Genomic DNA, 23104 nt, shown 5'->3' on the forward strand with positions numbered 1-23104 from the left:
GGATAGAAATGAAGCTAACCAGGCCTTTCCCCTCCCCCCCCCACCCTTTGTTTAGCTGTATCTCATTCATCCAGCATCAGTTCATCTAATCAGTTACAGACTGATGCTGTGGAGACATTCCTGGAATGACTTCACAACATAGCTGATCATTTTGAATATGATACAAAGGGGCGAGTTGGTACCAGTGGTCAATAGGTATTTTGATTCTGCCCCAACTGTAATCATATATACTAATGACCAGTTTCAATGTGACTTTTTAAAAATATTTTTTCATTACACTCATTGCTGACCTTTGATCCATGTGTCCTCTTTCCCAGGTCGTCCCATTCCACCTACATCCTCGTCTAGCCTTCTCCCATCTGCTCAGCTGCCCAGTTCCCATAATCCTCCACCAGTTAGCTGCCAGATGCCATTGCTAGACAGCAATACCTCCCATCAGATCATGGACACCAACCCTGATGAGGAATTCTCTCCTAATTCATATCTACTAAGAGCATGTTCAGGGCCACAACAGGCTTCCAGCAGTGGTAAGGAAATTTCAAGCATATGGAATGTTGTTATGACCTTTTTTGTGTCATGTTTGCAAGTATATGTCTGTATCATACAAAATGTTGACTCCTAAATATGAAAATGAAGAAAAAATAACAGTTTTGTAATTTATTGCGTTTATGTTCTTTTGGGGAACACTGTGTATCATATTTAGTTTTCCTTTATTTCACTGTAGAGTATTTCTTTTATATTAAGAGTGATTTAAGGCATGTAAAAACTATTAGTGCATCCCTGTTGCTGAGAGAATGACTCACTCAACTAGGTGGTAGCCTTGAAGCAGTCTCTTGTAGAAGGGACATGTGTATAAGGTACTGTACACAATGGTAGTGGTTTGCATTTTTATAGATCAATGATATATGTAAAGCAAACTCTCAGGCTGTGTACCAGAAAGTGTGTCCTGCACCGGTTATTGTGTTGTGCTCTTGTTTCAATATTATATCTAATCCTAGCTTGTCAGCTTATATATAACTAAACTATTGATGTTTTTAGACAACTAATTTATGTCTGGAAAACATTTTAGGCCCCAGTTTTCAAAAGTGGGATCTGATTTTGTGTTGCCTCTGTTTGGTGCCTCAATATCTGGGTGCCCATCTTGGGCCAGTAAGGGCCATTTTCAGAAATGCTGAGCCACCGTGACTCCATCTGTAGTCAGTGGAATCTGTGAATGCTCAGTGCTTTCTGAAAATGAGGCTCTAGATGTCTCAGGCTGAGGGACCCAAAATCACAGGCCACTTTTGGAAATGTTAGGCGCACAAGTCTTCACTTATTTTTTGCGTTAGGTTATTTTGTCAAGGAAATGCATCCAGTTGATATGGACCATATTCAGATATGTGTGTGTGTAATTCCTATAAACTTAAGTGGGAGTTTTCAGAGGACAGTCTGACCATTAGTCTCTTGCATGAGAAAGGTTTCAAATATTCTTTATAAAACGCATTTGACCCTAATTCTCCTTAATGATGCTATTCTGAACTTCTGTTTTGGAAGGTTATTCACTTACGGTTGTAGTTAATGTACATTTAAAACCCTTAGCTAATAAAAATGTTTTACTTACAACTTATAGCCTTGACATTTAACCCCAATAAACACACAGAAAAGTGACAGAAAAAGTAGAAGATGCAGTTACTGATCACTCACAATTTCTCCCCAGGTCCTCTGTTCTCTATAATGATGTAGGTCTGCGTGACACTACGAATCCTGTGGGGCATGGATCTTTTGGTATTTATGCACGTGCCCAGTAAATTTTAATTATAAAGTTTGCTGACCAAGATATACTAGTGTTAAATCAGATTACCACACATTGGTGCACCCAACAGAGTCATCTGCTGGATGTAGTCATACATGGGAACCCAAATGTTTGACTGGAGAATGGAGAAATGTGGCACTAAAAAGCATCTGCAGGTTTAATGACTATTTATATTTCATTTTAAATGATGATTTATCATTGCAAGTCTTTTATGTCTTAGAACCTTGGGGTGGCCTTGGCCATGTTTCATGTTGCTCTCAGGCTGTGGGCTGATACTATGTACCTTTATAGTATACTCAAAAAAGTTTTGAATTGCTTTTTTAAAGGCTGGTATGGCTCAGCATTTTGGCTCTGTGCCCCACCACAACAATTTTCAAGCATGTTCCATTTTCACCTTTAATAACGTATCAGGTTTCTCAAAAGGGGAGCTTATTATGTTTCATTTCTAATTTTGAATGTACCACAAACAGGCGATTACCTATTACCTCATTCTGACCACAGCTGTGTGCAGGGTTCTTTAAACAGCACTTTGCTGTGGGGGCTCTTCAGAACTTGTCAGATTCCTTAAATAACTAAATAAGTATTCAAGGTATTTCCTTTAGTGCACAAGTGAATACTGAAGATACTAATATTTATCTTAAACAGGTAACGCTCACATGTTCTTAAGCATCACCTTGTCTAACGGTATGTCTACACTACGAAATTAGGTCGAATTTATAGAAGTCGATTTTTTAGAAATTGGTTTTATATATTTGAGTGTGTGTGTCCCCACAGAAAATGCTCTAAGTGCATTAAGTGCTTCCACAGTACCGAGGCTAGAGTCAACTTCCGGAGCATTGCACTGTGGGTAGCTATCCCACAGTTCCCGCAGTCTCTGCTGCCCATTGGAATTCTGGGTTGAGATCCCAATGCCTGATGGGGCTAAAACATTGTCGCGGGTGGTTCTGGGTACATATCGTCAGGCCCCCGTTCCCTCTGCTGATGAGCTGTGCATGGTCACCTCTGCTGATGAGCTCTGCATGGTCACCTGCAGCTTGCCAAGCTGGCCAAACAGGAAATGAGATTCAAAAGTTCGCGGTTCTTTTCCTGTCTACCTGGCCAGTGCATCTGAGTTGAGAGTGCTGTCCAGAGCTGTCACAATGGAGCACTCTGGGATAGCTCCTGGAGGCCAATACCATCGAATTGTGTCCACAGTACCCCAAATTCGACCCGGCAAGGCCAATTTAAGTGCTAATCCACTTGTCAGGGGTGGAGTAAGGAAATCGATTTTAAGAGCCCTTTAAGTAAAAAAAAAAGGGCTTCATCGTGTGGACGAGTGCAGGTTTACATCGATTTAACGCTGCTAAATTCGACCTAAAGTCCTAGTGTAGACCAGGGCTAAGTGCTAAGTGTTACAATAACAAAGATGCTTTCTACCTGCAAGACTTTCAAAGTACCGTATGTCATAAACAGAGATGATCGTGAGCCGTAAAATTCAGACCTGAATCATAATCTGATTTTTGAATGCCTATGCAAATTAAGTTGTTTGGATCCAAGGTTTCAGTTCAGCACATTATGGAGACGGGAGATAGATTAAAATTTGATCTGGATCTGTGTTTGGATTCTAAACCCCTGGAAAGTTCTGAGCATTTTGGATCTAGGGCCTAAATTAATGCCCATCTCTGGTTATTAATGGATGACAAAGATTTTATCTTTAAAAGCTGTGATGCAAACACTTAAATAAACATAGAAAAGACCATACTAAATTTGAAGAATTCTCATGTTGATCACGTTACTTAATAAGGGGCTCCTGTTTGGCTGATGGTATACTTATATTTGCCTCAACACTACGATGATAGGATAACTCCTAAATGGGTTTAAGATGAGTCTTCCTGGATGTGAGTTGATAGTCATCCATATGTACTGACCTGTGCCCTTCATGATAGCCTTCCTTGATATATTTGAAAAATGCATATGCTTAAAAAAATTTACCTAATCTAATCTTCCATCAAATGAGCAATCCATTGTTGATATTATGAAAGCCTTTAATCTACAATAAATCTTTATTAGAACTCATCAGAGCTTCTAGTTTGAGAGAAATGTGATTATAGCACTCTTAAAATGACATTACATCATTGGGGTGATTGGTTTATCATTTGGAGAAGCGACATCAATCATAACTAGCATAACCACACAGTAAATGAATTCAACCTTTCTACTGTGGAACAATGACACTATAATTGCTCAAAATCAGGCTTAAAATGAAATCAGAAAATGCACTTTCTTCAAATATGATGTTAACTTAATGGAATATATTATTAAAAATCGTGTTTGAGGAAATTCTATGTAATTAAAAATATGTGGAAATGTATTCCTTTTTTCTCTCATTAGAACCTGATTTCAGTTGCAGAACCATTTTATATGCAACCGAAATTATGCTGTTTTTAATTGAACGCCCATCATTTATGTTTTTCTACTTTTGTTTCTTAATATATACTATGCAGCAGAATTATATATTAAGGAGGACAAGAGGCTGTTGAAATATGATGCACGTGTTGGTAATATTTTTGAAAAACTCACAAATATTATGGTGGCAAATGAGACCAAAAATGTGTAACATTTTATACATGTAAAGATACCAGAGGGCAGAATATTTCCATAAGAGGTCAGTTTTGTCACTACACTATCTAGAATGGTTTCTTACAGTTAACATGGAAAACAGGCTCATTTTCTTTTGTTGTATAGACACAGGATGTGCTTTATTGTGATTATGTTTAGAAATGAACCTTATCTAATGAAAATATTATTTTGATGTGTGTAGTCAAAAATGGACAGTAGTGGTTATCTGTTCATAGGCTGTATATTTCATAGATAAACAGGATAGATTTTAAGTTACCGACACTCATTTTTTTCTTGTCAAATTAAGATTTACTGCTATTTGAACATCAACCTCGGAAACAAGAGAAGTTTGTGTTTTCTGTTTTCAGTATAACTAACATACCCCTGGATACAATTTATTTTCTTCTGAAATGAGTACCCTCTTGCATGATACATTTTGTTTCAATGGATAGTTAATTAGAGCCTTATTTAAGATCCAGGACTATACTTTAATTTTGAAGCCTCTGAATCCTATAGATTATATGAAAGCAAATGCAATGTTAATTTCTTTTTGTCTGCATAAAGTATTTTGAATTTGAGAATAGGGGAAACTAGAAATTTTACCAAGCCCTGAGACTGAATTCTGTTCTTCATTTGCTCTGAGCTGTTTTCCAGTGGGTTACAGGAATCTAAATGAAAGCAGAATTTGGCCCAGTTTTTCAGTGTTTATGTATCTTTTGACACGGATGAACTAATATAAAGCATTTGGCCCAATTTAAGAGTATACATTCACAAAGAATTCTGGACATAGCCTAGAAGAAAGAACTTTGCTTTTTCACAGGTGCCATTGTGTCTGGGGGGACAACAACAGGGGGAATGATTATGAAATGTGCAGTTGTTATTGAGTATGTTAACATAAATTATTTAACTCATTGGTTTTGACCTTACTCTCAAAGGGTCTTGGTTCTGTGTTAAACTCAAAATAAATAGTAACAAAAATCTTATTAACATGACCCAAGTTTGATATGATTACACATGTGGAATGTGAAACATATACTATAATGCTGTGTGAATGCCTAGTTAAAAGGATCTACCTTCCTCAGTAAGGTACCAAGAGGTACTACAAAATACAGCAGGGCTTCATATTTAGATATTTGGGTTCAAATCCTCATAAACTACCTTTTACGACAGTCTGTTCCAGTGGATACAAAGCATTGCTCTGAAGGAATCTGGGATTTTTTATTATTACATCACCCCTGAAGGTCTTAGTCCAGATTCTCTTCTAGGAGTGATCAAAGCAGTCTGCTTTCTGACCTTCTACAGTTCAGAGTTACGTAAACAGATGCCTCTAGTATCCAGTAGTATAATTTAAAACCCTATGGGAGAAGTCATCTCCCAAAAAAAAAAAAAAAAAAAGGAATCCTGCAGAAAAATAATGAAGTCTCCCACAGACAGTGAAGTATCACCCCCCACTGAAAGGAAAAGTAGTTTCTGTATCTACCGGCTTACATAGTAGAAAATAAAGTACCAACAAGAAAAATCCTGAATCCTTAGCTTACTTTTTTCCACAAAGGATTGACTTCGTGTTATTTAAAAGACTAAATAAAAGGGTTTGGGTAACTCGGTAGGTAGCACCTTCATCTTTTTGCCAGAAGGACATCGGTTTAAACTGTAGATAAGAAACTTAGGCATGAATATCCAACCCAGCATGATTTCAGTGGCTGCTGGATTGCTAGAGGAACTATTTTTCTGTATTAAACTGGACTCAATACTGATGGTATTAAAGATCCCCTGGCACTTTTTAAAATAGAATGCACAGGTCAATTTTTAGAAGAAAAAATATATAATCTCCTTGGAAACAAACATTGGTGCTTGAAAGTTATGGGCCCAATCCAGCATAAAATTCTTACTGTCAATCATCTGCACCAGTCATGGAAAAGATGTAGATCTTGGAGCTGTGAAAGGCAAACATTCAGCATTTGGTACTAAGGCTGACCTTCCACAAAACCTACTTATTAGTTTAGCTCTATAATGGCATCTTTCAGTACCACACCCAGGTGGTGTCTATGCCTGCTTTCTCCCCATGATTCTCTAATCTCATAGGACTCCTCATTGGTGACTAACCAAACTACTGAAATATAGTTCCACTCTAATTCAAAGTAACTTTCTTGTGAGGCCTATTGAGAGACACACAGGGCCTCAAGACTCATCCTCAGACCATTTCAAGAAAAGTTTACCCTTCCTGAGAGCCCTCCTCATGATCACTGTCATGTAGGATTACCAGGTGTCCAGTTTTCGACTGGAATACCCAGTAGAAAAGGGACCCTGGTGGCTCTGGTCAGCATTGCTGATGGGCCATTAAAAGTCTGGTTGGTGGCACAGTGGGGCTAAGGCAGGCTCCCTGCAGCTCCGGGAAGCAGTGGCATGTCCCCGCTCTGGCTCTTAGATGTAGGGAAAATCAGGGGGCTCCGCACGCTGCCCCTGCCCCAAGCGCCAGCTCCGCAGCTCCCATTGGCAGGGAACGGCAGCCAAAGGGAGCTGCGGGGGCAGCACCTGCAGATGGGGCAGTGTGCGGGGCAGTGTGCAGAGCAGTCTGGCCTGCCTCCGCGTAGGAGCCGGAGCGGGGACATGTTGCTGCTTCCAGGAGCTGCCTGAGGTAAGTGCTGCCCAGAGCCCTGCACCCCTCCCCCCCTCCCAGGCCCCAACCCCCTGCCCCAGTCCTGATCACCCTCTGCCCTCCAAACCCCTCATCCCCAGACTCACTCCCCCTGCACCCCAACCCCCTGCCCCAGCCCTGATCCCCCTCTCGTCCTCCAAACCCCTCGGTCCCAGCCCGGAGCATCCTCCTACACCCCAAACCTCCCATCCCCAGCCCAACCCCAGAGCCCGTACCCCTAGCCGGAGCCCTCACCACCACCCCCGCATCCCAACCCCCTGCCTCGGCTTGGAGCCCCCCACACACACCACCCCAGAGCCTGCACCCTCAGCCAGAGCCCTCACCCCCTCCAGCACCCCAACCCCCTGAGCCAGCCTGGTGAAAATGAGCGAGTGAGTGAGGGTGAGGAGAGCAAGCAATGGGGGGAGGGGAATGGAGTGAGCAGGGGTGGGGCCTTGGAGGGGGTTAGGGGGCGGGGCAAGGATGTTCGGTTTTCTGCAAGTAGAAAGTTGGCAACCCTACTGTCGTGTTGCCTCTCCTCTCCACTGTTACTTTCCTTTTTCATTTTAATTTGGTCCATCTTGAGATCCCTTCCTGGCCACTGGAGTGGAGAAGTCAGCCACGCAAGGATCGTTGTGGCTCTGAACCCCTTCATGCTTGTGCATCTAATTGCCAGGTGCCTGGATTAAGATGTCAATGACCTTTATTCCTAGAATCTGAGTAGCGTGGAAGGCTTCATTTTAGGCATCACCAATACAGTGCCTAAGATCAGTCAGTGACTAGCTGAGGCAGGTAAGGCTCCATGCCGGCAGAGACACGTTCTTTTTTTTAAAAAAAATCAATCCTATGTGTAGTTTCCAATCTATGCATTTCATGCACAGTCCCATATGATATATCAGTAAAATACCGTGAGAAACAGCATTGAATGCTCTTGATTTCAAATTGAAATACCACAAGCAAGCATTTTCTCTCAGTATTTTACAGCAATGGGAATTGAAGACTGAACATTTCAATTTCTATATTCAAATTAAAAAATGCTCATTTCCTGTTAATTTGGGGTCCCAAAACTACAGGTTGTTTTTGTTTTGTTTCACTTCCCACTGGTGCCTGCTGTGTGCTGCCCCAGAAATAATAAAGAGCTAAACTAACTTGAAGAATTGTGCAGTGAATGATCAATATGGAGAAAGTGAACCCAAAAAGCATTTTCTTCTCAGGAAATAGTTGGCAATATGTAGGGGAGGGTATCCAGCTTTCATGTTTTCTTTCTTTAGGGTAGATGAGATGGGGTAGAAACTTAAACTTATTACATTTTGTCAGCTATATGTGTTTAGAAAACTATAGCTGCTACCAAGGAGGACTCAGGATCTAATGACTTTCTGTGGATATTGTTTTGAGCTGGATTTATATATTTATCAGGTATATCGTCAAAAGGGAATTTTCTGTACTTTAGTTGTAATTCATTACTTTTCCATCTCTTTAATTTGGGGGCACTATCTAACTCCCCTGCTGCATCTCTTGAGCACAGACAAGGTTTTTTCCCATTTTAAAACGGTGTTAGATTGGCATTAGAACTGGAGAAGCTGCACAGGGCATGTTTCTGCATTCAGATTTAAAAGTTGTTTTCCCCCTCTAGAATTGGCTCCTTTATGCTGCAATTACTACTGATACTGTTGCTGCTGCTGCTAAACTGTGTAAAATCGGTTGATGATGCCAGCAGATCTGTGAATTCCAGCCATTAGACTTGAATTCAGACATTCGGTATTGCAGAAACAATATAGTTATTAATTTATGAACTCATAATCATAACATCTAAACAAATGGTTGAACAAGTCACAAGTAGAAGGTGGTAAGGTAACAAAACCAGCTATATTACATTAAGAAAGAACCTAAAATTGACAATAGGTTCTGATGACGTTATTTTAATCAAATTATGCTCTTGAGAGTTATAGTGACTTTCCAAGATTTCTTGTTTGTGTTTTTTTAAATCTTTTTGTCTGTTTTTTTCATACTTGTAAAACATTATGAATTGGCACCTTTGGAGAACTGCAGCCTCTCTTTAGCAATAAAGGAAGTTCAGCACAGACAGTGACAGTGACAGCTTTCCAAGCTTCACCCCTTCCATTATGCCTTACCCCTCCTGTCTGGTGCCACTTCTAATAAGTGAGAAAATAGTTCAGTCTCCATGGTCATTTGATCTTTGTCAGTTTTATGCTGATAGACCCACCAATTTATTTTACCTATTTGAGACTTCAGTTAAGTACCAGACAAATGAGACAGTCCAGCAGTTGCATTGTGCAACTGTGCCAGGATATGAGTACTGTTAATAAATGGTTAATCAATTGTTAACCTATTTAACTCTATAACTATGCATAATAGGCGTCTTATAACCATCTGTAATGCCTTATTCTTTTGTGCTTATAAACATCTGCATCACATAGTACTCATGTCTGTAATATGAATATAAACTCTATTAAACATTTGTTAATCCTCAAAAACTTTTTATGTATGTACCCTTACATAAAGTGTGATCATTGCAGATGTATTATTTCTGGTGTTTGCACTGAGGCGCATAGAGTAGGACATTTGTACACTCGTGATCCTGAAATGGTTAGGAAAGGATTATAAGTAAAATTAAGGTTTTCTGCTAGTGTTCTGTTTTTACTAGAAAACAATTATTATTTCTAATAAAATATCTTGGAGTTGAACCAATGCTATCAGTGAAATGCTCAACTATGGGAACCCAACAATAAAATAGAGAGATGACCAATTAGTTTTCTGTTATTCTTTGGAGCCATTCTTTACATTAAATTTTAAAACTAAGATGACCGGTTCTTTCTCTCTTGTTTTTAATATCTCAGCAAAAATATCACAGCTCCTTTTACAATTAGACAATTCATACTCCTCCTCCCACCCAATTGTAACATAGAAAGCTGAGGATGTGAATGTTTGTATAAATTGTGAATTATTGGCTTCAGCAAATACCTACTTTTCAAATATATCGACATGAAAGTGGAGGGAAAAATACTGTTTCTTTGTGCAGCTCCCCAAATATTTCCACAATGCATTCTATGGCATTCACACTCAACTGAGATATTGCATTTCAGTCTGTTCCATTTGATTGGATTCCGTGTTTTCTTCACATCTGTCGAAAACGGTACACTTATTCACAGTTCCTAAGCTTAATTTTGTTTCAGTGGCCTTTTCTATCTACCTAGGACGCCTTGCCATTCAGCTCCCTCCCTTTCCCCGTCCATGCTAAGGATATCGTTTTACATGTTGCTCTCTCTCTCTCTCTGCTGGAGTAGCTGTCTTTCTGTTTGTTGCATTTATATGAGATACCATGGTATAACAGCACAGAGATCTTTACGAGCTGAGCTCTTTTCCCATTTTTTAACCAGTTCTTCTGATACTCAGGTCACGTCTAGCCATTTGGTAAATCAATAAATACACAGAACCAAAAAGGGACAATACCTACTTAAAATATTATGAATTGCGATGGTGGTGGTTGTAACCTGTACTTACGTTTCTTCTATCCCGAAACTGATTAGGATTGAAAACTTGAGGGATCAAGTGGCAAAATAATTCATAAGTGAACAACAAAGTTGTATTATTCAGAGCAGGCTTTGAACTTGATGCCTCTATTTATCATGCCTAAATTGCCAGAACAGATTCTGCCTCCTGAGGTGTGTGATCTCTCCTCTAGATATATTGCAGCAAAATCTACTTGCTGTGAACTCTTACACAGTGAAACTTTGTTTGTAATATACAGAGGGAAAGTTCCCAATTGTTTCAGCACACTATTGGGTGCCAAGATTTGGGCTGCTTTTTGGCAGACAAACCTGCTGCCTCAGAGGGCTCTCTTGGGGTATGTCTACTCTGCACACTTCTTCTGGCGGCATGTAGGGTACGTACAAAGCACAAATGCCTAGCATGGTGTCAAGGTTCCTCCCCCACTCTGAACTCTAGCGTACAGATGTGGGGACCTGCATGAAAAACCTCCTAAGTTATCTTTACCAGCTTAGGTCAAAACTTCCCCAAGGTACAAAATATTACACCAATTGTCCTTGGACTGGCCGCTACCACCACCAAACTAATACTGGTTACTGGGGAAGAGCTGTTTGGACGCGTCCTTCCCCCCAAAATACTTCCCAAAACCTTGCACCCCACTTCCTGGACAAGGTTTGGTAAAAAGCCTCACCAATTTGCCTAGGTGACTACAGACCCAGACCCTTGGATCTTAAGAACAATGAACAATCCTCCCAACACTTGCACCCCCCCTTTCCTGGGAAATGTTGGATAAAAAGCCTCACCAATTTGCATAGGTGACCACAGACCCAAACCCTTGGATCTGAGAAAAATGAAAAAGCATTCAGTTTTCTTACAAGAAGACTTTTAATAAAAATAGAAGTAAATAGAAATAAAGAAATCCCCCCTGTAAAATCAGGATGGTATATATCTTACAGGGTAATTAGATTCCAAAACATAGAGAACCCCTCTAGGCAAAACCTTAAGTTACAAAAAAGATACACAGACAGAAATAGTTATTCTATTCAGCACAATTCTTTTCTCAGCCATTTAAAGAAATCATAATCTAACACATACCTAGCTAGATTACTTACTAAAAGTTGTAAGACTCCATTCCTGGTATATCCCTGGCAGAAACCAGCATATAGACAGACACACAGACCCTTTGTTTCTCTCCCTCCTCCCAGCTTTTGAAAGTATCTTGTCTCCTCATTGGTCATTTTGGTCAGGTGCCAGCGAGGCTACCTTTAGCTTCTTAACCCTTTACAGGTGAGAGGAGCTTTCCCCTGGCCAGGAGGGATTTCAAAGGGGTTTACCCTTCCCTTTATATTTATGACACATGGATATAAATAACAGTTAGATGGTGAGGCGCTGCTTAGGCAAGTAAAGACACACCTGAAACCAAGGGTATGTACCCTAATGGCTCTCTTCATGCCCAAGCAGTGTCCTCCCTCTAAACTGCTGTTTTTAGCAGTGTAGCGTCCCATTGCCAGAGTCTTCGCTTGCTGCAGGGAAAGGCTCTGGCAGCTCCTCCCTGCTAGGAGGGGAGGCAGTGGGGAAAGGCTCCAGCCGTTCCCCACTGCCAGAGCCTTTCCCTGCTGATAACCCCTTCCCTCCCGCTACCCCACCCCGATCAGAGCCTTTGACGTATGTGGCGAAACACTGCAGTGTGGACTCAACGTGCTTTTCGCTGTGGTGAGTAGACGCACATACCATACACGCTGCCACCAGTGAGTGGTATGCAGTGTAGACGTAGCCTTGGTCATAGAGAACCCATGTCAGACAGGTTGGGGTGTTTGCTGATTCTGAGCCAGCACCATGTGGTTTGGAGTACAAGCTGCTTCACAGTGCTCCCAGTCATCTGTAGAGATGATAATCTTAACCCCTGAAGAATTAAGATTTCTCAACCTTTATCAGTGACTTGACATGGGCATATATTTCTGTTTAAGTGAAACCTTCAGGGAGTGCATTTGGTCTGGAGAGGAGTAGTGGTTTTGTTGTTAAGTCATTGGCCCAGAGCTCAAAAGATCAGCATTCAGTTCTGGCTCTAGCTCAATCTTCCTGTGTGTGACCTATCTTGGTCATTTATTCTCTATCTGCCTTAGTTCCCCATATGTAAATCAGATATAATTAAACTTCCCTCCTATTGTATTGTATTGTGAAGTGCAAAGATACTATGGTGTTAGAGCCATATAAGTACCAGATTCCCATTCCCCTGTTCCTTTTCACAAAATTACACCTCAGTCATGGACACATTTCTTACTGCAGAAGTGATATGAAACTGGAATTCCCAGCTGTCATTTCACATGACTCCCCGGGACAGGTGGAAGGTTTGGATTGAGATAATGTAGTACACTGAATTAATTAACTTATCAATTAGTTCATGGTTTTGGGTGCTATATAAGTAGAGCTGGGTGAAAATTTTTGGGCAATAGTAAATTAGCATTTTTCAGGTCACTGAAACTATTCATGAATTGAGGTTGAATTTTGCAAAAAGTTTCAGCCAAATAAAAAATGTTTTCACAAAAGTCAATGGTTCATTTTGGCCATTTCAAAATAAAATGTTTTGACTTTTCATTTTGTAAATGTGCTTTATTTTGAAATTTAGCTTCTTTTAAACAAAAAGGGGGGACCAGAAACACCTGAAAACGACCCCCCTCTGCCCTTTCCCAATGACCCCTTTCTCCCCCAAAAAAGTTTGGTTGGTTGGTTGGTTTTGTTTTGGTTGAAATGTAATCAATATAAAAACTACCAAATGGCATAACACAGTTTAATTTGATATAGAACATATCAGAAATTCAGGCTCCATGCAAATATATACAAAAGCTGCATTTTAAGTCGGCAGAGCAAGTTGGATGCCCAATGGTCAGGCCACCCTAAATTTAGTAATATTATTATGTATTTATTGCATTTAGATTTTTAGTATGTTCTATCCGCTTCCCGGGGTATGTACACAATTAATGCAAATATTAAAAAAATTAATTTAACTGCTTAGTAGATTTGAGCCAATTGACTTAACGGTGAAAGGCTCTATATTATATTAGAAATCTTGAGTCATCCAGAGGTTCACAAACATATAAGATTTATTCCCTATCTACAGTTCCAACCACACACCATTTTTCTTTTCTTTCTTTATTGTTGACAGAGCTGGGAAGGTTTGACTCTCTTCATTCTTGAATTCCTCTAAGATCATACCAAAGACATAAATGCATTGGAGAATCTTGTTCCACATTCCTGCTTTTTGGAAACAATTTCCATTCAGTTCCCCATTGTCACAGAGCAACCGGTAGCACTTTACACTCCTCTTCCATTTTCTATTTTGGGATTACTAATTGAGGAGACCTAGACTCCCAACTGTGTAGCCAGTGCTGCTGGGTAACATGGAAGTTAAACTACTCTGTCATGTTTAGTTAAGGTGACGGAAACATTCATTTTTAGCACTTGTACATATTTTTCAGTGAATTTAGTGCTCATGATGCTGGACTAACAGCTCTGGAGACTGAAGTGTTCTTTTTTTAATCTATAGAACAGGTTTAGGATGGGCAGATTCAAACTTCCCAGCTTACCTTGCCCCAGTGCACTTTAACTCTGATCTGGAGGGACTGTGTTTTAGGATTAAGTATGTCCCTGGGTCCAGATTCGTTTCTTGGACAATTCTTTGGACTGTCTGGCTTCTAGTCAGCAAAAATTTAAGTACATGCTTAAATCCATCCTTGTTAAGCAAATCTCTTGAGCACATGGTTAAATTTAATCACATTCTTAAGTCCCACTGAAGCCAAAATTATGATCCCATTGAAGCAGTTGGGACTTAAAAACATGCCTGAAGTTGAGCATGTGCACAAGAACTTGGCTGAATTCGTGACTTTAAGACTGCTCTGTGAAAATCGGTTTCAGATGTTTTTGGATATGGGCACGAGATTTGGACTGACACCACCAACTCATTTAAAGTAGCCCATCAAAGAGTCACAACTTTGAGCCTCCGCAGACTTGGACAACTCTGTGTTTTGTCAAGTGTTTCCTTTCATTTTATCAACATAAACAGTGATTGGGAATGTGGATTTTTATGGGAGAAATATCTGATGTTAATTATTTTTGCATCTATAGTCTGGGTTCTTAATATTTAGACACTCTTTAGTTAATCCTCCTGTTAGGTTTTTCTGCTTAAGGATCAAACCGATTCCTGATTGACATTGGAGAGTACAGCATAGCACATATGTTTTCTTTTAATAAATGTCTGCAGACATGTGACCATTAACTTTCATCTGACAAAGAAATTATGTGGTTGTATTGTTTCTATTTTCCATAGAGTCCTCCACTGGCTGCTTTAGGAGAGCATATCTAAATAGCTATCTCCGACATGTAGATTTTGGAGGGTGTGTGGAAGGATTGCTGTATAGAAACGAACTCACCTCAGACCTCACAGCACTTTGTTTAAGCATAATGCATATTGAAGATCAAAACAAAAAATATGAAGGCTTTTCTTTTTGTAGTTTTATCAACTCCACGCCCCAGTGCCATTAATCCTCCATTTGAACAATTCTTAATTCAATTTAGTTAACCTCTTAATAAAAATTATGGCTTTTCAGACTAATTTTAGCCTGAGATATAAAAGATGTAAATGACTTTGTGGTTGTCAGAAGCAGGTATTTTCATACTTAAAATAAAATAAGGTTCCCATAGATCCCTTGCTTTTGTAATGGTACTTGTATGTCCAGCAGACATTTTATGTTCAATAAATTCAAAAGACCTTCTACTGTAAATGAGCTGATTTCATGAGGAAATACATACATTTTGCCATAAGCTTCTGTGTTTCAACTTCAGAGCTATGACACTCATTAATAAGAGCCACAGAATTCTTTTTAGTAGGTTGATAAAGTGGTTCCCCCATTGCAGAAAGACAGCACACACACAATACTGTGTGTATTATAACACACACAAACCTAAGCAAAAGTAGTGCTTAAGACTATGATAGAAATGGATGGAACAGAATAAAAGATCTCCAAAATGATGGCTGTCCTCTTTGCTAATATTCAGCCCTGATGTATGAGGGTATATGCAACTCCTTTGAAGCCAAGACTAAATTTGCCCCCTCTCTCCTTTCAGTAACTCTTTTGTGGCAGGGTATTGCATTTACTTCGGTACACTACAAAAGATATCAAGATATGTTGATCAAGGGCCCCTGTGATGTACATGCAAAATTATAAATGCTGAATATTATATTTGTGGCTGGATCGGCACACATCCTGAACATTGGCAGAGTGGGGGGTATTGTTAATGGTGATGGTTTTGTGCAGATGTAGAGCCAAGTCCTAAAATTACTTCAGCGCACACACACACACACGGATTTGTGCCCTGTTTGGGTATAAAATAAAAGAGATGAGTTATTGTCTTTCTGAGCTAGTTATTTGTCACTTGAGTGTACAAGACTGGTGAATATGCTGAAGTTATTCCAAAAAAACAAATTTATAAGTACATACAATCCTAATGTAACAAAGTACATTTTGTTCTGTATGTGATTAATCTTCTTTCATTATGTGGGCCAGCTGTTGAGAATGTGAGTATAATCTCACTGCTCCCAGTTTTTTTATGCCAATGTGCCCAGAATTTTGGGCTATTAAGCTTCCAAGATTTAATTTACATTTCTTAGTAATGTTTATTTGTTTCATCTGGGGATGAGAGAATGCAAGAAATCTCTTGGCTCTAATTAGTACATTTTTGTAATTGGAAAACCGGGGTTTGGAGGCTGAATCAAAATTATGTTCCTGATTAGAGCGGAGTGAAATTTTTTGGCTGAAACTTTCTTTGGTGAAAAATGCAGATTCGGCGACACTGACACATTTCATGAATTTGTGTTGGCTCTGCTGAATTCTTCATGTTGGGTGGAAAAAACAAAAAAATCCAAAATTCCAAACAAGTCAAAACATTGAATTTGTAAGTTTATGAAATGTGTTAATTTTTTTAGTTTGAAATGGTTTTTTGGTTTGAAATATCCTTCAAACATATTAACAAAAAAAATAGAAAATAAAAAAATCTTTAACTCAAAATGTAACATTTAATTTTAGGTAGAAAGAAATGTTTTATTTGACTTTTTTTTTAAAACTTTTAAATTCTCTGAACATTTTGAAAAAAAAATATTTTTGGTTTGATACCAAACAGTTTCTTTTTATTTGCCAGTGAACCAAAAAGCCCATTGTTCATGATAATGAAGACAGAGAGCCTGATCATCTACTTTCAGAATTAATGGAAAATTTTACCGCTGACCTCAATAGGAGTAGGACTAAGACTGGAGTCTGGTAAAGATTAGCAGTTAAAATTCCATTGCTGTGGAGCTAATGGTTGCAGAACCTCTTGCAAGCAGTTAATGTAATTTTATATACATGAATGTTTAATCCCTATCTCTGTGCAAAAGAGTAGGGTGGAGGAAGTCCAAAAGGTAGAAGACGTTTGTAATGGGGTGTGTTGGCCCTATAAGACTGTTAATGGGAGGCTCTAAAGCCAGCACTCCACCTTAGCATTTCCGGCAGAAGTACCAGTATCATGGGGAACACGGTCACGTGGGAGATAGTGTTCTTGGAAGTTCAGCTGGGAGTTTGGGAATAAAGCTTAGACTGCTGTTTGTTTTCAGGGCCTGAGGCCAGAGTCCTAAGGTGCATAGGCTGGAATTTCCCCTCTGGGAGTTGTACTTCCCTGGGCAGCTGAGACTGGGAAGGGGGCAAAATATTTAAAGACCCCCCCCACTTTCCTCAGGGGTTCTTTAAATATTAAATGAAGAAGAGATTTGCAGAAAGCTGCAAGGGCTAAGAACCCTCTGCTAAATGAAGGGGATGAGAAGATGAAAAAAGACTTTTGGATTAGTTTGATTGACAGACAGGTTTTGATTTTGGAGAAAGGAGTGTGCTGTAGACCCCTCTGAGATGGGTGTGTGCTAACTCCAGAAGGTAGAGGCAGGGAAAATGTTCAGGTGGGAGACTGAAGCAGAGCCTCTGGGAAAGAGTAGTGCTGTCCCCAGAATTACTGGAAGAAAAAGGCCTAGCTGAGTAGCCTTTTGTTTCGTTTGAAGAGTTCCATGGACATCACCTTCACTTTCCCTATCACAGTCAACCCATTAGCAATATAATGCCCCAGAAGTAGGGCCCTACCAATTTCACATCCATGAAAAACATGTCACAGACCATGAAATCAGCCCTTCCCTGTGAAATCTGATCTCTCATGCTGCTGGGAGCTCTTAGCCTGAGGCCCACATCGGGGTTCCAAAACTGTATGGAGGGCCGGGTAGCGAAGGCTGTGCCTCCCCAAACTGTAACTCTATCCGCCCCTCCCACTTCCCACCCCCTGACTGCCCCCCTCAGAATCCCTGACCCATCCAAACCCCCCCCCACTCCTTGTCCCCTGACCACCCCCTCCTGGGACACCCCTGCCACTAACCGCCCCCCTGGGACCCCACCCCCTATCCAACCCTCCCTGACTGCCCTGACCCCTATCCACACCTCCGCCCCCTGACAGGGCCCCCTCTAAAGCCCCTTTCAGAATGCGGCCCCACAAACATGGGCGGAGGACTCAGGAGGAGCAGGAGCAGCTGGAGAGAAGGGGCAGTTTCCCCTTCAAAGCGCCGCTTCTCTCTGGCCAGCTGCTCAGCCGCCGGGTGCTCCTCCTGAGTCCTCCGCCCTCCTGCTCCCCTGTGGCTGCAGGTGAGCCTCCCTTCCTGCTCTCCCCTGCCCCCAAGGTGCAGCCCCCTCCCGTGCTGGCGGCATGGCGAACTGAGGCTGCGGGGGAGAGGGGACTGCAGAGGAGGGGCCGGGGGCTAGCCTCTCTGGCCAGGAGCTCAGAGGCTGGGCAGGATGGTCCCATGGGCCGGATGTGGCCTGCGGGCCATAGTTTGCCCATCTCTGTCTTAGCTGCTAGTCCGGACATGCTGGGGCCGGACAGGAGTTGTCCTTCCCCTGCATGGCTGCTCTTGGTGAGGAGATCAGATCCAGCTCCAGAGGCAGCACAGAAATAAGGGTGGTACACTGTCACTTCTGCACAGCTCTAGGCTCTAGGGCTCTAGGCTTCCATTTCCTACCTCTACCCCCACCGTGCAGCTCCTGCCATGGCTCCCAGTGCCACGCTCGGCGCTTCCTCCCCCATCGGCTCCTGCCAGGCTGGGGGCTTCTGCTCCCAGTGGCTGCAGCCGGGGCAGCCTGGGCTTGCCCCCTGCTCCAGCAAGGGATTGGGGCAGCCCAGGCTGGGGACTTCCGCCCCAGCTGAGGCAGCCCGGGATCACAGACTTTAAGGTCAGAAGGGACCATTATGATCGTCTAGTCTGACCTCCTGCACAATGCAGGCTGCAGAATCTCACCCACCCACTCCTGTAACAAACCCCTAAGCTATGTCTGAGCTATTGAAGTCCTCAAATCATGGTTCAAGGTGCAGAGAATCCTCCAGCAAGTGACTTGTGCCCCATGCTGCGGAGGAAGGCGAAAAACCCACAGGACCTCTGCCAATCTGCTTTGGAGGAAAATTCCTTCCCGACCCCAAATATGGCGATCAGCTAAACCCTGAGCATGTGGGCAAGACTCACCAGCCAGACACCGAGGAAAGAATTCTCTGTAGTAACTCAGAACCCACCCCCTCTAACATCCCCTCACAGGCCATTGGGCGTATTTACCACAAATTATCAAAGATCAATTAATTGACAAAATTAGGCTATCCCATCATACCATTCCCTCCATAAACTTATCAAGCTTAGCCTTGAAGCCAGATATGTCACTGCTCCCCTTGGAAGGCTGTTCCAGAACTTCACTCCTCTGATGGTTAGAAAACTTCATCTAATTTCAAGTCTAAACTTCCTGATGACCTGTTTATATCCATTTGTTCTTGTGTCCACATTGTTACTGAGCTTAAATAATTCCTCTCCCTCCCTGGTATTTATCCCTCTGACATATTTATCGAGAGCAATCATATCTCCCCTCAGCCTTCTTTTGGTTAGGCTAAACAAGCCAAGCTCCTTGAGTCTCCTTTCATAAGACAGGATTTCCGTTCCTTGGATCATCCTAGTAGCCCTTCTCTGTACCTGTTCCAGTTTTGAATTCATCCTTCTTAAGCATGGGAGACCAGAACTGCACACAATATTCCAGATGAGGTCTCACCAGTGCCTTGTATAACGGTACTAACACCTCCTTATCTCTACTCGAAATACCTTGCCTGATGCATCCCAGGACCGCATTAGCTTTTTTCACGGCCATATCGCATTGGCAGCTCATAGTCATCCTTTCATCAACCAATACTCCGATGTCCTTTCCTCCTCTGTTACTTCCAATTCATGCGTTCCCAGCTTATAACAAAAATTCTTATTGATCCCTAAATGCATGACCTCGCACTTTTCACTATTAAATTTCACCCTATTACTATTACTCCAGTTTACAAGGTCATCCAGATCTTCCTGTATGATATCCTGGTCCTTCTCTGTATTGGCAATACCTCCCAGCTTTGTGTCATCTGCAAACTTTATTAGCACATTCCCACTTTTTGTGTCAAGGTCAGTAATAAAAAGATTGGTCCCAAAACTGATCCCTGAGGAACTCCACTCCAACCTGACAGTTCACCTTTCAGTGTGACCCGTTGTAGTCTCCCCTTTAACCAGATCCTTATCCACCTTTCAATTTTCATATTGATCCCCATCTTTTCCAATTTAGCTAATAATTCCCCATGTGGAACTGTATCAAATGCCTTGCTGAAATCGAGGTAAATTAGATACACAGCGTTTCCTTTGTCTAAAAAATCTGTTACTTTCTCAAAGAAGGAGATCAGGTTGGTTTGGCATGATCTACCTTTTCTAAAACCATGTTGTATTTTGTCCCAATTACCATTGACCTTAATGTCCTTTACTACTTTCTCCTTCAAAATTTTTTCGAAGACCTTGCATACTACAGATGTCAAACTAACTGGCCTGTAGTTACCCGGGTCGCTTTTTTTCACTTTTTTAAAAATAGGAACTATATTAGTAATTCTCCAGTCATACGGGTACAACCCCTGAGTTTACAGATTCATTCAAATTTTTTGCTAATGGGCTTGCAATTTCATGTGCCAGTTCTTTTAATATTCTTGGATGAAGATTATCTGAGCCCCCCGATTTAGTCCCATTAAGATGTTCAAGTTTGGCTTCTCGGAAGTGGTAATATCTACCTCAATATCCTCATTCCCATTTGTCATCCTACCATTATCTCTAAGCTCCTCACTGAGGCAAAGTATTTGTTTAGATATTGGGCCATGCCTAGATTATCCTTAACCTCCACACCATCCATAGTGTTTAGCGGTTCCACTTCTTCTTTCTTTGTTTTCTTCTAATTTATATGGCTATAGAATCTTTTACTATTGGTTTTAATTCCCTTTGCAAAGTCCAACTCAACATGGCTTTTGGCTTTTCTCACTTTATCCCTACATGTTCTGACCTCAATGAAGGTAGCTTTCATTGCTGATCCCTCCCATCTTCCACTACTTGTAGGCTTTCTGCTTTTTCTCAATCACTTCTCTGAGATGCTTGCTCATCCAGCTTTGTCTACAACTCCTGCCTATGAATTTTTCCCCCATTCTTGGGATGCAGGCTTCTGATGGGTTTCAGAGTAGCAGGTGTGTTAGTCTGTATTCACAAAAAGAAAAGGAGTAGGACCTCAGAGACTAACAAATTTATTTGAGCATAAGCTTTTGTGAGCTACAGCTTCTGATAGTTTCTGCAACGTTGACTTGAAGTAATTCCAGGCCTCCTCCACCTTTAGATCCACAAATTCTTCAGTCCAATCCATTTCCCTAACTAATTTCCTTAATTTTTTTAAAGTTGGCCCTTTTGAAATCAAAAACCCTAGTCACAGATCTATTTTTGTTTATCCTTCCATTTAGTTTGAACTGAATTAGCTCATGATCGTGCAAACCAAGGTTGTCCCCTACAACCATGTCTTCTATGAGGTCCTTCTATGAGGTCTACTCACCAAAACCAAATCTAAAATGGCATCCCCTTTTGTTGGACTTCTGCCCCTACCCCCCAAGCTCCTGCCATGGCTCTGACCTCCTCCAGTGTCTCCAGTCAGGGCTGGGGGCTTCCGCTCTTGCTGGCTGCAGCCTGGGCTCAGGGCTTCCACCCTTCCTCCCCTGCTCCAGCCGGGGCTCGGGAATTCCACCCCCTCCACTCCCCAGACGAGGCAGCCCAGGCCCCGGATTTCTGCCCTCTGTTGCCCGGGCTCGGAGGTTCTGCACCTTCCTCCCCGGCCGGGGCTCAGGGCAGCCCAAACAGAGCTTCCGCAGCCCCCAGCCTAGCTGAAGCAGCCAGGGCTTCTGCACTCCCCCACAGCCGGAGCTCGGGGCAGTCTGGGCTGAAATTGCCTGGGCTCAAGGTTTCAGCCCTACGGCTGCATCTGGGGCTCAGGGTGCCCAGGCTCAGGAGTTCTTCCCCCAGGGATTCTGCCTCAGCTCGGGGTCACCCAATCAGGGCTTCTGGGGCTGGGGCACCAAATTGGCCTGCCTTAATCTGTCACTGGCCTGGACTAGCAGCTAGGAGCCCCCCTGGTTAGGCCACTCCAAGCAGCATGGGGGAGATCCTACCCACTTCCACCTCTGGGAACCTCCTCTAACTGCAGAAAGCTCAGAGGCTGCTGCCTAGGCTGCACAGAAGTCAGGGTGGCAATCTTGCTCCCCCATAACAACTTTGCCAACCCCCCCCATGATCTCATTTTTGGTGAGGATCCCCATGGTTACAACACTGTGAAATTTCAGATGTAAACATCTGAAATCGTGAAATTGACCAATTTAATAACCCTCTGGCTGTGAAATTGACCAGAATGGACCCTGAATTTGGTAGGGCCCTACCTAAAAGGATTCCCTTTACATTTTGGACCAAGATTTCAGAGCAGCTGAAGTAGAGAGAGCCCCCCAAAGAAGCCATGCTAAATTTTATCAAACCCTCAGTGTGAACAGTTCTGGAAACTTAAATCTGATTCAGTCTTGGTAGTTTGGAACCATCTCTGGTTTATACAGGGTCCCCCCCCACCCCCGCAGCTAGAAGGGATATATTTGAAATAGCTGGCTGGACTTAACACTTTGTCTCAGCATACCATAGGCGCCAATTCCGTGGGTGCTCCGGGGCTGGAGCACCCATGGGGGAAAAATTGTGGGTACTGAGCACCCATCAGCAGCCCCCCATCAGCTCCCCCATCCTTGCCCCACGCCACCAGCAACTCCTGCCCACCGGCAGGCCCTGTGGATCAGCGCCTCCCCCTCCCTCCCCGTGCCTCCTGCCCGCCATGATCAGCTGTTTCGCGGCATGCAGGAGGCTGGGAGGGATGGGGGAGGAGAAAGAATGGATTGCGCTCATGGGAGAGGGCAGAACGGGGTGGGAAGAGGTGGGGTGGGGATGGGAAGAGGTCGAGTGGGGGAAGAGCCGGGGGTTGAGCACCCCCCAGCGCATGGGAAATTCAGCACCTGTGCAGCATACTGACACTAGACTATAATTATAATAATAATACTACTTTTAACCCAAGGATTTCAAAGCACTTTATGGACATTGATTGTTTAAGCCTCACACC

At 42.2% G+C, this 23104-nt stretch overlaps 1 protein-coding gene across 5 annotated transcripts in view; it reads left to right on the forward strand.

Annotated features, from left to right (window-relative positions):
- Window positions 1-23104, forward strand: part of TENM2 (teneurin transmembrane protein 2) — a 1082146-nt gene that overhangs the window by 740476 nt on the left and 318566 nt on the right. For 4 of the 5 annotated variants that reach the window (XM_073355925.1, XM_073355928.1, XM_073355934.1 and 1 more), the window contains one exon: window positions 318-527. The exons of the other annotated variant lie outside the window; for it this stretch is intronic. In XM_073355925.1, coding sequence (XP_073212026.1) covers window positions 318-527 — 210 coding nt within the window. The remainder of the gene's footprint in view (window positions 1-317; window positions 528-23104) is intronic. 5 annotated transcript variants of the gene reach the window in all.

This window comes from Lepidochelys kempii, chromosome 8, assembly GCF_965140285.1.
Source record: "Lepidochelys kempii isolate rLepKem1 chromosome 8, rLepKem1.hap1, whole genome shotgun sequence".
NCBI lineage: Eukaryota > Metazoa > Chordata > Testudines > Cheloniidae > Lepidochelys > Lepidochelys kempii.